This window comes from Ursus maritimus, unplaced genomic scaffold, assembly GCF_017311325.1.
Source record: "Ursus maritimus isolate PB19 unplaced genomic scaffold, ASM1731132v1 scaffold_3, whole genome shotgun sequence".
Lineage (NCBI taxonomy): Eukaryota > Metazoa > Chordata > Mammalia > Carnivora > Ursidae > Ursus > Ursus maritimus.
Genome location: NW_024425563.1, coordinates 66,430,695 through 66,445,288, shown reverse-complemented (window position 1 = coordinate 66,445,288; position 14,594 = coordinate 66,430,695). Strand labels below are relative to the sequence as shown.

Here is a 14,594-nt window from a genome sequence, read left to right as displayed (position 1 = left end):
CCGGTCACAGGCAACAGCTGTGCAACACCAGGCTGAGCAACATATGTCAAGGAACCTACTTATTTTAATACAGGGAGTTATGGAAGCAATCTGCTACGACAAAATTCTGAAGTTTGCAACAGGAACGAGCAGAGCTCAAATCTCACTCATGACACCCCTAGGAGGATCAGGGGAGTATGTATCTTCGGGCCCCCGCAACATCTACCGCGGACGGTCGTAAAAACGAGATGTCATGCATGACAGGCACTAACTAAGTGGGAGCTTTGATTTTTGTTGAGGTGAATGGTTTAAAATCCTCTAAAGACCCTTTCAGTGTAAGTTCCTTGAGTCTTTAAAAAATCACCTCTCAAGGAACAGTGGTTCTGCTGAGTCATTCTGAACCAGCCACAGGAAGGGACAGATGAAGACCAGACCAGGTGGAGAACAGTAAGGGCTGAATGCTTAAGCACTCCCTACAAGCCAGGGGCCCGGCCAAGAACTTAAAAAACGGTACTTCATTAAAGCCTCACAATAACTCTGTGAAGACTTACTATCTTCATCTTCCAGAGAGGCACCCGAAGCTCTGGGAGGTTAACTAACTAGTCCAAAGTCACACAGCCAGGAAGTGGCAGAGCTGGGATCTATTCTGAGCTATTGTCTGATTCCCAAACTGGAATTTGTAACCACTACCTGATGCTGCCTTGGGTAAAATCTTAAGTAAGAGGATTCTAACAGATAACTGGAAGAGAGATTTTAAGAAAAGTTTTGGTGACGACCTGTACATAAAAATGGAGCAAGATATATCCCAAAGAATTCTTCCCTTGTATGATGAGAGAGACGGAAGAATTTTCTACTATGAAGGAGGACTCCTAAGGGGAAAGAGATGAGATGACCATGATGAGAAACTTGGAGCTAGATGGGCTTAAGTTATAAAACAGAAGTTGAGCTATAAACAAAAGAAAGCTAGAGGTACAGATAGAAATAGAAATGTGGGAAAGAGAGACAGCAGGGTTTCGGGGAGGAGAAAACCAAAGGCCACCACTTATTAAGTGTTATTAAGTGTGTGTTATGCTGCAGTAACTATTATGTTTTCTGTTTCATCTCTTTGAATCCTCCCGATGGCCTTATGAGGTGGGCCCTACCATCACCTCCATTTAGTAGGTGGGGAAATGAGGTGAAGAGCAGCTCAGGGTCACATGATCCTGAGGATGACAGTGGACATGAACCTGGGGGGTCTGGCTCTGGAGTCGCAATCTTAACCTACGTGGACTGTCCCCTTTCGGGGGAGGCCTAGCAAAAACCAGAAGAAAAAAAACAACAGTTGTAGAAATAGATGAGCACGTCCCACAGCACACAGAAAGAGCAGCCAGGTGACCATAAAATGGAACTGGTATCTAAAAGGGTGGGTACAGAAATAAAACGGAGGGCCTGGGACTGCTGGGAAACCCAGAGAGCTGGGAAGATGGTGCAGCCCTGCCAAGGGAGCTCAGCTCTCATCAGCACCAGGGGACGGTGATGGGGCACTTGCTAAGAGCTGCTGATGGGGACAGCAAAGACTAAGGAGAAAGGGCCGTCCTTCACCCAAGGCCAGAAGGTCACAGAACAAGGAGCAGCAGGGCCATCTCGAAGGCAGTCCTGCTCAAGCACATGAAAGGAGGTCCAATTTCTCTTTCTTATTTGCCAGCGAACAGTTTTCTATTCCCGCTATTCTGGTGCATGATGATTAATGGAATAGGCTTTTACTGCAGCCGTTTCCAACTACTTCAGCACACCCATTCAGACTGCTAGAGGGAAAGAAAAAATCAAACTCTTCAAAATTGCTAGCTGTACAGAAATAAACATATAGAAGGGGGGTTACACCACTTCAGGTCTAACATTCATGCTTCTAATAGTTCCAGGCCTGTCATTTCCTTAATAATCTCCAATTTTCAAGTGGGTATATTTTGAATGCAAAAATTCTCTCCACCTCTATTCAGACATGCAAGTTTGTGCTTCAGCCTGAGGACGATTTATCAGAACAAAAACAAAACAAAACAAACCAGACCAAGAGACCTTCAAAACAAGTGGCAGATCCAGATGATTTATGTTATAAAGCCAAGAACACCAAAAAAAGACCCCTGGCTAGTTTGCATGTTTGTGTTTTGTACAGTTGTAAAATTTAAAAAAAAATAACTAAACTTTATTTTTTTTTAAAGATTTTATTTATTTATTTGACAGAGATAGAGACAGCCAGCGAGAGAGGGAACACAAGCAGGGGGAGCGGGAGAGGAAGAAGCAGGCTCATAGCTGAAGAGTCTGATGTGGGGCTCGATCCCATAACGCTGGGATCACGCCCTGAGCTGAAGGCAGGCGCTTAACCGCTGTGCCACCCAGGCGCCCCAAAAAATAACTAAACTTTAATAAAAGCAGGGAGTTATCAATAAGGATATGACTCAAAAGACTTCTTTTTTAGGAGTCCTGCAGAAGAATTCTGGGGGAAATGAAGGTAATTATTTATGAAAACAAGGAAGAAAATGTATAAAGATTTGCTTTAAAAATATGGTATCACATTTAGCCTTCCTTCAAGTAAATTCTGTACTACATCGAGTACCAGAACCTGTATCCTGTTCAACATCCAAGTCTCCGCTTCATTTTCACAATCCTATGCTAATTGGGAGGGGAAAAAATCTAGTTAAAATTAAGATCCATATATTATTAAGCAGAGTTAAAAACAGAACTTAGCAAAGGAATAGGTAGAGAGATAAGTAGTTCCCATTCTTAATATTTTTCTCTGCTCCCCATATTCCAGCCACGCAGACAGACTTTCAGAGCTCACGGTGAAGTTCCATCCCCAGTTCTCTGGGTGGGGCCTTGAACTGCAGAGCCTTTAGAAGCAGCATTGCATGTGGCCCCTGCACGCACAGCAGCACGTTGGCAGAAACCAAGCACAGAGCTTTTCCATCTCGATTGCCTTGCTCTTCTGATTTAACATTAAACTTCACAGTGGGGAGCAGCTGGGGGACATAGCTGTACAGAGTGCTCATTTTTCCCAGGACTTTACTGTAAAAGCCCGCACACCAGGCCGCTTGGCAAAACAGCAAGCTGACAAACACCATGGGCACAACGGCATGGTGAATTCTGATTTCCTCGGCCCAGAGAGCAGAAAGTGCAACATGAACGCAATGTGTCCTGCATCTAATTCTCCAAGTGACCGGGATAGGACCACATCTCTGGTCACCTCTCACCAAACTAGCCAAGGCTTCCAGCTGAATACAAAATACAAGCTAATCTCCTAGAAGAGCTGAGGGCAAACATCATTAGCTACTTTCGCTCGTTTCATTTTGGAATATCAAGTTGGGGCTATATTTATGAAACACTACCGAAGCTGTACTCACACTCCATCTGGTCCAACTTAAAGATCAACATAAAAAGCACTCACATGTTAAAAATGCAAATATAATCATGGTCTCCGGCTATTAAAGATCCACGGTCTAGATATTTTAACTAATACAGATGGCAAGGTGAGGGGCAAAAGGGAGGGACAAATGGCTTGGGTTATTCAATCCTACACAAGGACCTTGTTAGTTAGTTGTCCACTAACCTGTTTAACATCGTGGCTTCAGTGAGTTCTACCTGAACTCACTTGAAATGTTCTATCAATTCTGAAGCTTGAGAATCTGATGTTGCCATGGCTGAAGGTTACATTTTCTTCTGTTTGGTGGTGGGGGAGAACAATTTGCATGACAAATACAGCACCATAAGTAATGGTGACTCTAAAGCCTAGACCACAGCTGACTAGGAGCAGCGAATCTCTGGCCCACAGAGTGACAGGTGACAACCACCAGCGCCTGGGAACAGTAGCTTCCAGAATTCTACTCTCTAGGGCTCAGATCCTGAATAACCAAAATGTCCATTTTACACTGAAAAGACTAGACCACGTCTGTACGCCATGCTAACCCGTAGGCCAAAAAATGGTCAGTTTCACTTCACAAAAAGAACCAAAATTGTTCCGTTGCATTATTAGCATGAATATGCTTTGGCATCCAAACTCGAGATCACTTGCCAGTGCGTGTGTCCCGTCTAGGGCACGAGACATAGCTCTGATTCTCAGATGCCACTCCCAGCCTATCAACTATGACACAACTCTATCAACTATGACTCATCCTCTTTTGACAAAAGGGGGACCTGATAAAGTTACAATAAAACAGCCACACCGTTGTGTTCAGGGCTCTCCGTTGGGTCAGGTAACTTCATTCTTAAACTCTATTTGAGGAGAAGACATTTAGAGAGAAACCCTCTAGCCCATTCTCTCCCAAGTCAGCAATCCTGTTTCTTGGGTAACTAAAGCAACCCAAACTTCAAACTCTGGCCTTTTCATGAATTCAGAGCATTGCTGACTTCTTGATGATGCTTTTCCTACAGCAAGAGGAGGAAGGCCTTTGGAAACAGAAGAAGTGTCCTGGCTTCGTAAGATAGGGAATAGAGTTCCTTGGAAATGCCCAAGTCTGTGGGCCCATAAGTGGGGCTCCCATAGGATCATTCCACGACCAATGAACTGAAGAGAAGAGGCGGAAACAACCCAGCAGCACACATGCGAACAGCGATTACAAGCAAAGCGCCGCTCTGCGTCCCCTGAGGAAGACTGCCTCCTTCGTGCTCCCCATTTCAGTAACCCATCACCAGCCTTCCACTTGTCTGAGCCTAAAACTCACCTAAAAAAAGGCGTGAACTGGGAGTTCTACCTTATCCTTAACGTCTCTGTCCTGTTAAATCACCAAGCCTGGTCAGGCCTATCCCTTCACCTTCTTTTGAACCCACGTGCTCTGGCTCATCACCACTACCATCCAACCCAGGCCACCGTTATTTCTCTCTCGGACTAGAAAGTGACCAACGGGTCTTTCCTGTCCTCAGTGAGATCCCACTCCATTGGATCTTCCACACAACAGCCAGGGTGATCTTTCTGGAACACAAAGCTGATGTTAGCCTGTCTAAGCTCATCAACACTGGGATGAAAACCTGAAGACCCGATTCTGTGCTTTTAAACAGTCTGGGGTTTGTAGTCTAGGCCAGTGTTTCTCAATGTGTGGCCCTGGGACCATCTGGAACATCACAATTCAGGATGCTTGTTTGAAAGGTAGTGTCTTGGGCCCTACTGAAACCTACTGAATCAGACTCTTGAGGGGCAGAGAGGCCCAGGGCTCTGTCTTTTAAAACAATCACTTCAGAAAAATGTTACCCGAATTCTGAAAAACATTGCTAGAGACTTAGGAAAACTAAAATCAGCTTCAGTTCCATCTATGTCACCTTGAGCAAATCCAGAAAACTAAGCCTCTGTGTGCTCGTCCTTCATACAGAAACAAGAGCAAATGCTTAACATCTAAGATGATCATAAGGACAAATACGAATAAAAGCACTTTCTAAGCCGGAAAATGCTATGTGAGAGGTAACTGGTAACAACATACTGCGAGTTAATACACATACTGCATTTGGTAGCCACCCTAGACTTTTCTATTCTGAATCTGGAGCAACTAGAATCAACTATGTGTAGACTATTTTAAAACTATAATAATTATATGTGAAATATATACCTATGATTATAAAAGATCATCAAAAAGTACCTGAAAATGACAGGGGTGCCTGGATGGCTCAGTCGGTTGAGCACCAGACTCTTGGGTGTTGGCTCAGGTCATGACATCAGGGTTGTGAGACTGAGCCCCAGCGTGGGGCTCTGCACTCAGTGCAGAGTCTGCTGGAGATTCTCTCTCCCTCTCCTTCTGTCCCTCCCTCGCTTGTGCTCTCTCTCCCCCTCTCTCTAAAATAAATAAATAAACCTTAAAAAAAAAAGGTAACTGAAAATGACAGAAACACACATCCCTACTAAGGGCCTTTTTTGTTATCATATTTGGCAATTAATGGATGGGGGTCAGGAATGCTCGATGTCTAGCAAGGCATGACTGTATACCATTCAGAAGCACAGCCCCTTCCAGGAACAGAAACTAATTTTTCATAGCCTTGGCCCTGGAGACAATGTAATAAAATGGCAACAGCATAATATTCTTGAATCCCTCACATGTCTGTGAACTTACTGGAAGAAGCTAAGTTCTAGAATAGTTTCTGTGTACTCTTTTGGGGTATTCCTTTGGGAACCCAATGAAAGCCATGAGCATTTTCCCTAGAAAATTACCCGTAAATGCAAAATTTTACCTAGAGTCCATTTATTCTTTTACATACAATAGGGGGTAATGATAATTTCTTCTCACGGTATTAGGATGCTATTATCAGAAACAGAATATTTAAAAGCACTTGGTAAATTATAAAGATTGTTACTATTATTACTTCTATTTTCAAGAGTGAATCTTAATTCGCAGAATAATTTGGCAGAAAAGTTTAAGAGTCTTCTCACTCTGTGCTCACATTTGCCTACGATGTCTACCCAATAACAAACTAGAAATGAACCTGAATAGACATGTCTCCGAAGAAGACATACAAATGACCAATAAGCACATGAAAGGGTGCTTGGCATCATTAGTCATTGGGGAAATGCAAATCAAAATCACAAATGAGATACTGCTAAGAAACACTAAAGCGAAAGGCCTCAGTTTCTCATCTGTAAGATGGGGTAGTTAACTAGATGTACTTGCGCTGGTATCTGGTTCTTTAAGTTCGTACTTTGTATGGCTGCCCTAACTACACTTTGAATGCTAGCTTCAGCTTTATAGCTGCTGTAAGGGCCTATGCTGCAAGTCCTGAGGGTTTTTGCTACAAGACAGCAGCCTTGTAGGGTGTACACACTTGCTTGCAGCTGTTCCTTCTGAGCTGTCAGATGGACAAACACAGAAACAACCCCTAGACTTGTGCATGTCAGTATGTAAAAAGTTGTTATCTCTGTACCTCTTGGCCCCTTGCACAAGGCCTCTGGACAAACCCTGCATGTTCAGCAAACATTTGCTCAACTAGGTGGTTTGTCTCAAACAAGTCATAACCACAGCATAAGAAGTACTCCGCACAGAGTAGAGAGTTTAAGTTAATGCCATTTATGAACAGGAGTTCCATCAGGTATAGAAGAATATTTCTCCAAATCGTTTTCTAAAAAATTCAGTATATTAAAATCTGTTTTCAACTAGCAACCATAAAATTGGAATCAAGTATAGAGGTATGTGGAAATATTCACAATATTTTAAAATACACATAATACCCCCATATCAAACTACTCCCATTCACACATACACACCATTCATACAGTTAAGAGAGGACAACAGACCTGGAGACAAAACACAGCAGCAGTAAATTCAACAGTGTCAATGATGGGGTAAGAGGATTGCGGTCCCACTCGCTTCTGAAATCCGAAATCCTTCTCCATCAACTAGGAACAAGACTCTGGGAAGGAGGCTTTGTTCTGTTTTAATTTTTTTTTTTAAAGATTTTATTTATTTATTTGACAGAGAGAGAGAGAGACAGCCAGCGAGAGAGGGAACACAAGACGGGGGAGTGGGAGAGGAAGAAGCAGGCTCACAGTGGAAGAGCCTGACGTGGGGCTTGATCCCAGAACGCTGGGATCACGCCCTGAGCCGAAGGCAGACGCTTAACTACTGAGCCACCCAGGTGCACCTGCGAAGGAGGCTTTGTATCCCTGCTTCTTGCTTCAACACTATCATTTACATGGAAAGTATAAGCCGGGCAAGTTTAGCTCCAAGAATATCAAACTGATTCACCACTTTATGAAGTTAAAACCAAAGCACAGAAAACGCCACACCGAACACAGCAGTTGAGCAGTGCCCGTGACTGGCACCAACCCTGTGAGCGGGCAGCTTCGCCAGAGGAACGCGTAAAGCCCTCACAGCCATGGGGGGGCTTAAAACAAATTCGCACTTGCTCAGATACAGTAAAACATTTGTTACGGGAAGAAAACAGAAATCTGACCTTGCAGAGAATGGCTCTGCTCACCAGTCACAAGCAGGTGTACGTACACATCAGCATAGGTAACTCACGAATGTGAGACTTGAGTTGGCTGGAACCAACCCGAACTCTCTTCTAGGACCGTCTGCGGGACTGAGCAGTGTTTTCTCTACATACCACTAAGGCTCCCTGAAAACATGAACACCTCTCAGTTGTCCCTATGGCCACTCCTCTTCCTCATCAGGTGACAGGCAGCAACATGCGAGGGGTGGGGGCAGGTCTTTCACGGCTCAAACGGCCTAGCATCTGCTTTCACAACCTTGGCACCAGCTGGAGAGCGGCTGCCGACTTCTGAGCCCTGCCCTAGAGCAGAAAGGCGGGTGTGCGCTCTACAAAGCAAGAGCTCAAAATATAGGAGATTAAGCTTTCTTATTTCTTTAAGAAGTTCCTGCCTACAGAAAAGAGCCCTAAGGAAGCAAACAAAGCATTTGGAGTAGGGGTTTGAAGCTAAACCTGCATTCAGAAAAGAGTTCCAAGGAAGCCAACAAAACATTTGAATGGGGTGGGGGCGAAGTAACCCAACGATAGACATCAAAACTGGCATTTCACAGACATTCATAGAAAGTCTATCATGATACATCCATTAAGTCCTTTAAATCTGGACCTCGAGTGGAACACAAAGGCAAGGCCCTCACCGAGATAATTATGCACATAAGCATCCTAATCTAGTATGCGTTCAGCACTGGCATTCTGACTGCGAGGTCAAAATCATCCCATGCAGGACGCTGTGGGATGTTTTTCCATTTACCATTATAAAAAGGAGTCACATGTAAGTGAATGCCCTACAAGTTGCAGCTGGAAACAATCAGTAATCCCTGAGTCATCTAATCTTTGACTCTGGCTTCTCCATATCTTGAAGAAGGCCTAGAAGCTGCTGTGAGTGGCTTACAGCGGACTCAATTCAGCATAATTGATACCTGCTTAAAAGGGAAACGTGATCATCCTTACTACTGCTAACATCCCATTAAGGCTAAAAGTTAATTAGGCTGTGTTCCATAAAGTCAATTTGAGGCATTTGTCTCAATAGCATTATTGTAATTATTCCTCATCAGAATGAATACCACCTCCTACTGCGCACCAATGTCTGTGTAAACAACAGCAAAAATCCAACAACCACAGTCCATTCTCCACCTGAGTTATTCAAGTAGGTTTGTGTTTACATAGAATGGAAAAAGGGGATTCATAGACATTACCTTTGTATTTTTTTTTCTTTAAATGTTATGTTTAAAACATCTTGCTTTAAGTTCCCAAAGGCCAGGAAAATAAAAGCAAACTAAATAAATAGCATGACAAATTTTACATATCATAACAAAACCACTAAAAGTCACAAAGAGACATACCTATTAAAGTCAACCTATTACATATGCTGGTGCCTAAGAATGGATCCCACAAAATGCTGACTGAATGAGCACACAACACGGCCTACGTGTGTGCGTGTGTGTGTGTGTGTGTGTCCTTGAGCCCTCCACATCCACCCCAACACTCCACCTTCTAGCCACTCCTCAGAAGGCTCTGGCAAAGTCTTGGGCACATGAAAAAACAGGGGCATCAGGATACTCCCTGAAGACGTTTCTAGTGACAAAGGAAAGAAGGTGACTTCCCTGGCAAGTTTTCCCTCAAGACCCAGAATTTAAACACAGCAAAATAATGGCCTTAAATGAGTCTTTTTAAGTTACATTTTATAAAACATAAATAAAATTTAATTGTTAGAAAAATAAAACAAATGCATCGAAGTCCAAAAGNGAGCGGTTTATCAGATAGTCTACATACCATACAGATATTGACCTCTAGTGACTAAATGTTAATATTGGAATTAAAACATTTTAGAAATTATGCTTCAGGAGGAAAACAAAAGTACAATCATATTTTATTACTACTCGTCCACTGGCATCATCAGTGGCCCAATGATGGGACCATAATGGGGAGGGGGGGTGATGAGGGAAAGGCAGGAGGGACGAGGCCAAGGAAGGTGCACCCCAGAAATGTAAACAACCCCGAATTTAACCCTGGGTATGGACAGCAGGTGCTCTCTGAACAGTGATTCTCAACTTGGCTGCACATTATAAGCACCTGGGAAGCTTTCAATATCCCAATGCCCAGGTTCTCGCTAACCTGCTCCCCAGTCAAATCTAATCTCTAGAGGTGGGGGACCCAAATACCAGATGTTTTTAAAGCTCCCCAGGTGATTTCAATCTGCAGTCAAGCTGCAGACCCAGTGCCTTTGTCTATAAAAGGTCTCAAGTGAAATAATTCTACAGTTAGATGCTGATGATGGCACGGCTGTCCCTTTCTCAAGGGAAAACAAAATACTGGTGAACAGTAGTGGAATCAGTCATAAGCCAAGAATTCAAGTTCCAATCGTGCCCCCCTCTCCGACTTCTGTGACTTTTCGGCAAATCATTTGATTTCCTGGGCCCTCAATGCATATTCCTTTTCCACATGAAGGCATTCTACACGGTCTGTAAGAATCCATTTAATTATATCGTGTTTACATACTAATAAAGAAATACTTTCAAATAGGATGGTTTGGCCAGGTTAGGGATTTTGAGGTAAATCAGGATCCCAGTTTTACTTATTTACTCTTTAAGAGCTGCACCCACCAGTAAAAACTGAGTGAATTCTGCATACGTCAGGTGTCTTTTTCTTTCTTTTCCAAAATGTAGTTGCACAAATTCTGAATCCCAGTTAAACGGAATATGTTGATGAATTGTGGTCTGTCCAAAAACTTGCTTAACGTCCTCTGAAAAGAGAAAAGAAGGGTTGATTAAAACAAATCAGATTTATCCTTATATAATATTAAAAGGATATTGCTTTCTTCTTATAAAAAATAATTCAACTTTAAAACCACACAGGTTTAAAACCATGGCAAAAATAAAAGTTGGGGGGCGCCTGAGTGGCGCAGTCATCAAGCGTCTGCCTTCAGCTCAGGGCGTGATCCCAGCGTTCTGGGATCTAGCCCCACATCGGGCTCCTCCACTAGGAGCCTGCTTCTTCCTCTCCCACTCCCCCTGCTTGTGTTCCCTCTCTCGCTGGTTGTCTCTCTCTGTCAAATAAATAAAATCTTTTTAAAAAAATAAATTAAATAAAAAAAAAATAAAAGTTGGAATCTTCATGCAATCAGTCAAGAAACCAAAATTAATAGTCCCACCAATAAAGAGAAAAAAAATCTAGAAGTCACACACAGATACACACACGCACACACGCACGTGCACCTAGCAGGCAGTAGGAAACCAAACCAAAATAATCTAAATCTAATATCATCACCTCACATGTTTTGTTTCAACTAATACTATTTTCTAAACATAGGAGACATAATTCAGTCATTAGTGGCAGGAAACACATATATACATATAGAAACACATACAGAACTACACAAGTCTTAAATATAGTCCTTTTTCAAGTTATTAAAATGTTCTTGATGATTTGATAATATTGGTTCTCCCAATCCATGAGCACAGAATATTTTTCCGTTTGTGTCGTCTTCAAGTGACATAAGTCAGACAGAGAAAGACAAATACCATGTGATTTCACTCATATGTGGAATTTAAGAAACAAATGATGGTAACAGATGATGACTACATTTATCAGTGAGCAATGAATATATATATAGAATTGTTGAATCATTACGTTGTACACCCAAACCTAATATAACACTGTATGCTAAATACACTTCAATTTTTTAAAAAGTTATTGATATAGAAATCAGCTAGATGTATCTTGAAGCACATATTCAACAGCACTAAGACTCCATGTGAGTTTTAAAAAGTTCCACTAGTCATAAGAGAAAGGCACTTAAAGACAAAGGTGATGGGGAAGTAGAGCCTGCAGCCCAATTCTTCGACTTGACACTGCGCATGGTCCACAGAATCCCATTTCAGATGGGCACCAAATGTACTAGTACTGATCTTCCCCTCTTTTGAGCCTCTACTACAAATCGGTAAGAAAATTGACAAAGGACACAACAACGGGAAAAACCTGACTTTTCTAAAGCTTCACATTTCTATTTACAAGTCTTCGCCCCCGCTGCCAACAAAAATGTATGTTTGGAGGGCAGAGGGACACAAATTACTATATTAATGAAATTTGGTCCTGGCCTTCCCTTCCTTAAATCTATCTACCAAATCTGCTCAGTTTTATGAGCAAACTGTGCCTGATACCTTGGGGATTTTTTCCCCCTTTGCACCTGTTGAAAAAAGAAAAAAGAAGTTAGTCCTTTAGTACTCTAAAAGAAGCCAAAAACTTTGGCACAGGTTTCCACTGTTTCCCCCAAATTTCCTACTTCTACCCCATTACACCCACAAGTTTTTATTCCATGCTTTTAACATTTCCAGAAATTTTTTAAGTTTGGCCATGAAGAAAGAGTAGTGCTGCCATCAGTATAAGGTTGGGTAATTTACCTGCACAGAGAAGGCAGTAAAAAATCAGAACGATGCTGGGCATAAATTTTATAAAAGGTGGTAGAAAATCTCAGCTGGCCCCGATGAGGACAGTAACATTGAAGTTTTAAAGTACAACCCTCAGTTTCTTTGAATTTATTGTCTTACCCACGTTTAGGGGAAAAAAAAGAGACAGGAGATAAGGAAAAAGTAAGTAAAACAAGAATTGGGATTTAAGAGAAAAAAAAAATGGAAAGACCCCTCCCCACCAGAGAGTGGAGGTGAAGGTCGTCCTCGATGAAATAAATTAAGCAGGAAAAACAAGTTTCTTTACGGCTCTAAAACATCTGAGAAGAAATTCCTGAACCGAAATTCCAATGGCTTGGCTTCCAATGCTACTTCTAATCTGGACTAACCTTTCTGAGGCACTAGCCACTCCGGGCATTGTTCTAATGGCTCCATGCCTAAGTCGTCAGCGGTAAAACAGATACTACCCTAGAAAATCAGTAGCTCCTTTCCAATTCTAAATTTCGATACCTCTGCAGGAAGCAGGCCCCACAGAGATTCAGGGAAGGCTCCCACAATCTTCTAATCTAGACCAATAAAGTATCTGGTGGGAAATGATGTTCAAATGACAAAGATGTGACCAAAAGAAAAAACACAATTTTTTACACTATAAGTAAAAATTTCATACCATCATAAAATGTAAACAAAAATGGTGTCCTAGCCATTTTTCTGCCAAGCATGCCGATTGGGTAATGTTTTATGTAAAAATCATGCATAGCTATCAAAAATGACAACCTTCCTTTTCCTGACCTCTCTCTTCTTCAGTGTCCCATAGAGAGTAACAGACGATAGTAACCAAATACTGGTATATAAAGCTATGGCATTTATTATTCATTTTAATATTTATATGGTCTAAAACTCGAAATATACATACATAATTTTAAGTCACTCAAAAATTAGTAAATGAATTTAAAATGTGCCTCACCGTAACCTAATTAGTTTTCCTATAATTAAAATAAGTAACATTTATTGCCTAGGAGAGGCTCTGACTTGAATTCAAAACTGTGAACTTTGAACTCTTAAGACCAGCACCTTCTGCAACTATTCCACAGAGCTTCTCTCTCTTCCGAACCTGCCTGACGTGCTGAACCCCAGTGTAGAGCTGTATGTGATCCCGAAGACATAACTCCACAAACTGTCAATCCTACACACCTGTACTATTGGTAATAATCAGTTTTCAAGATATATTTATACAATACGTATATAAATGCAGATGTGCTGAGAGTGCACATATTTATTGTGTATCTTTTCTTTCCACATAGATGATTAGCACCTTGAGAGCAAAGTCTTTTTTTCACATCTGATTCTCCCCCTGTGGCTGGTTTGGTAGGCTACCTACTAAATAGAATTTACGTGAGTCAGAAAAGGTTGAGAGTTGTGCAACAGGTTAAAGACAGGGACATTAACCCTTCGAGGCATACTTTCCACTTACTGAGAAGCTATTTCAACAATCATTTCCTAAGATTTCAGGGAAGTACATAAGGATCATCAGTCTTGCTTTTTAAAGCCCTCAGTTCCACTCCTAGACTGACTCCTGTCTATCGGGGGGTTGAGGATTTGCATTTTAACCAGCATAGCAAGTGTTTCTGATACAAGGGTCTAGGACCTCATTTTTAAAAACACTGCCCCAAAAAGTTATGGAAAAGTTAGATTCACTCCTTACTAATTTTTAATTTCCCACGGAAACAGACAAACATATGACAGGACGGAGGTAGGAAAGAGTCTCTAGTCCAGTGAATGCAATGCAACAATGTGTAAACACAGGCCACTTGTGGACACAAGAGGACACACAGGGCTGCCACGTTGTGCAATCCAGTGGATGACCTCCTCTACATGTCCCAGGCGGCTGATGCTCCCTGGAGCTGGGCGGGTTCCACGTGCCATGACCCTGAGAATGTGGTCCTGTTACTAGTCCTCAGCTGTTCTGACAAACTGGCTACGGTAAGAACGCCAGGGCTTAGCTGGCTAGCTAACAGCTCGGAAACAGCACAGCCCGTGCACACCGTACTCGCCGAGGGGGAAGCACGATGGCAGTAGAAGGCATGCAGCTGTGTCCACGTCTAACCCACAAGAACAACTAACCAGCCCATCCTGACAGTAGGCCACATTAAGTGTTCACCTGCAAGAGCTCCTCATGGCAAGGAAATAGAAGCTTCAGGAGGGAGGCACTTAGAGAAGAGAAAAAGGCTTCTTGGAGAAGACAGAACATGATCTGGGTCCTGAAGGTTTCCAAGGATT

At 42.3% G+C, this 14,594-nt stretch overlaps 1 protein-coding gene across 1 annotated transcript in view; it reads right to left on the bottom strand.

Annotated features, from left to right (window-relative positions):
• Positions 1 to 14,594, bottom strand: part of SLC25A13 (solute carrier family 25 member 13) — a 176,289-nt gene that overhangs the window by 81,111 nt on the left and 80,584 nt on the right. Inside the window, exon 5 of the mRNA XM_040644255.1 lies at positions 10,515 to 10,654. Within this exon, the coding sequence (XP_040500189.1) occupies positions 10,515 to 10,654 (140 nt within the window). The remainder of the gene's footprint in view (positions 1 to 10,514; positions 10,655 to 14,594) is intronic.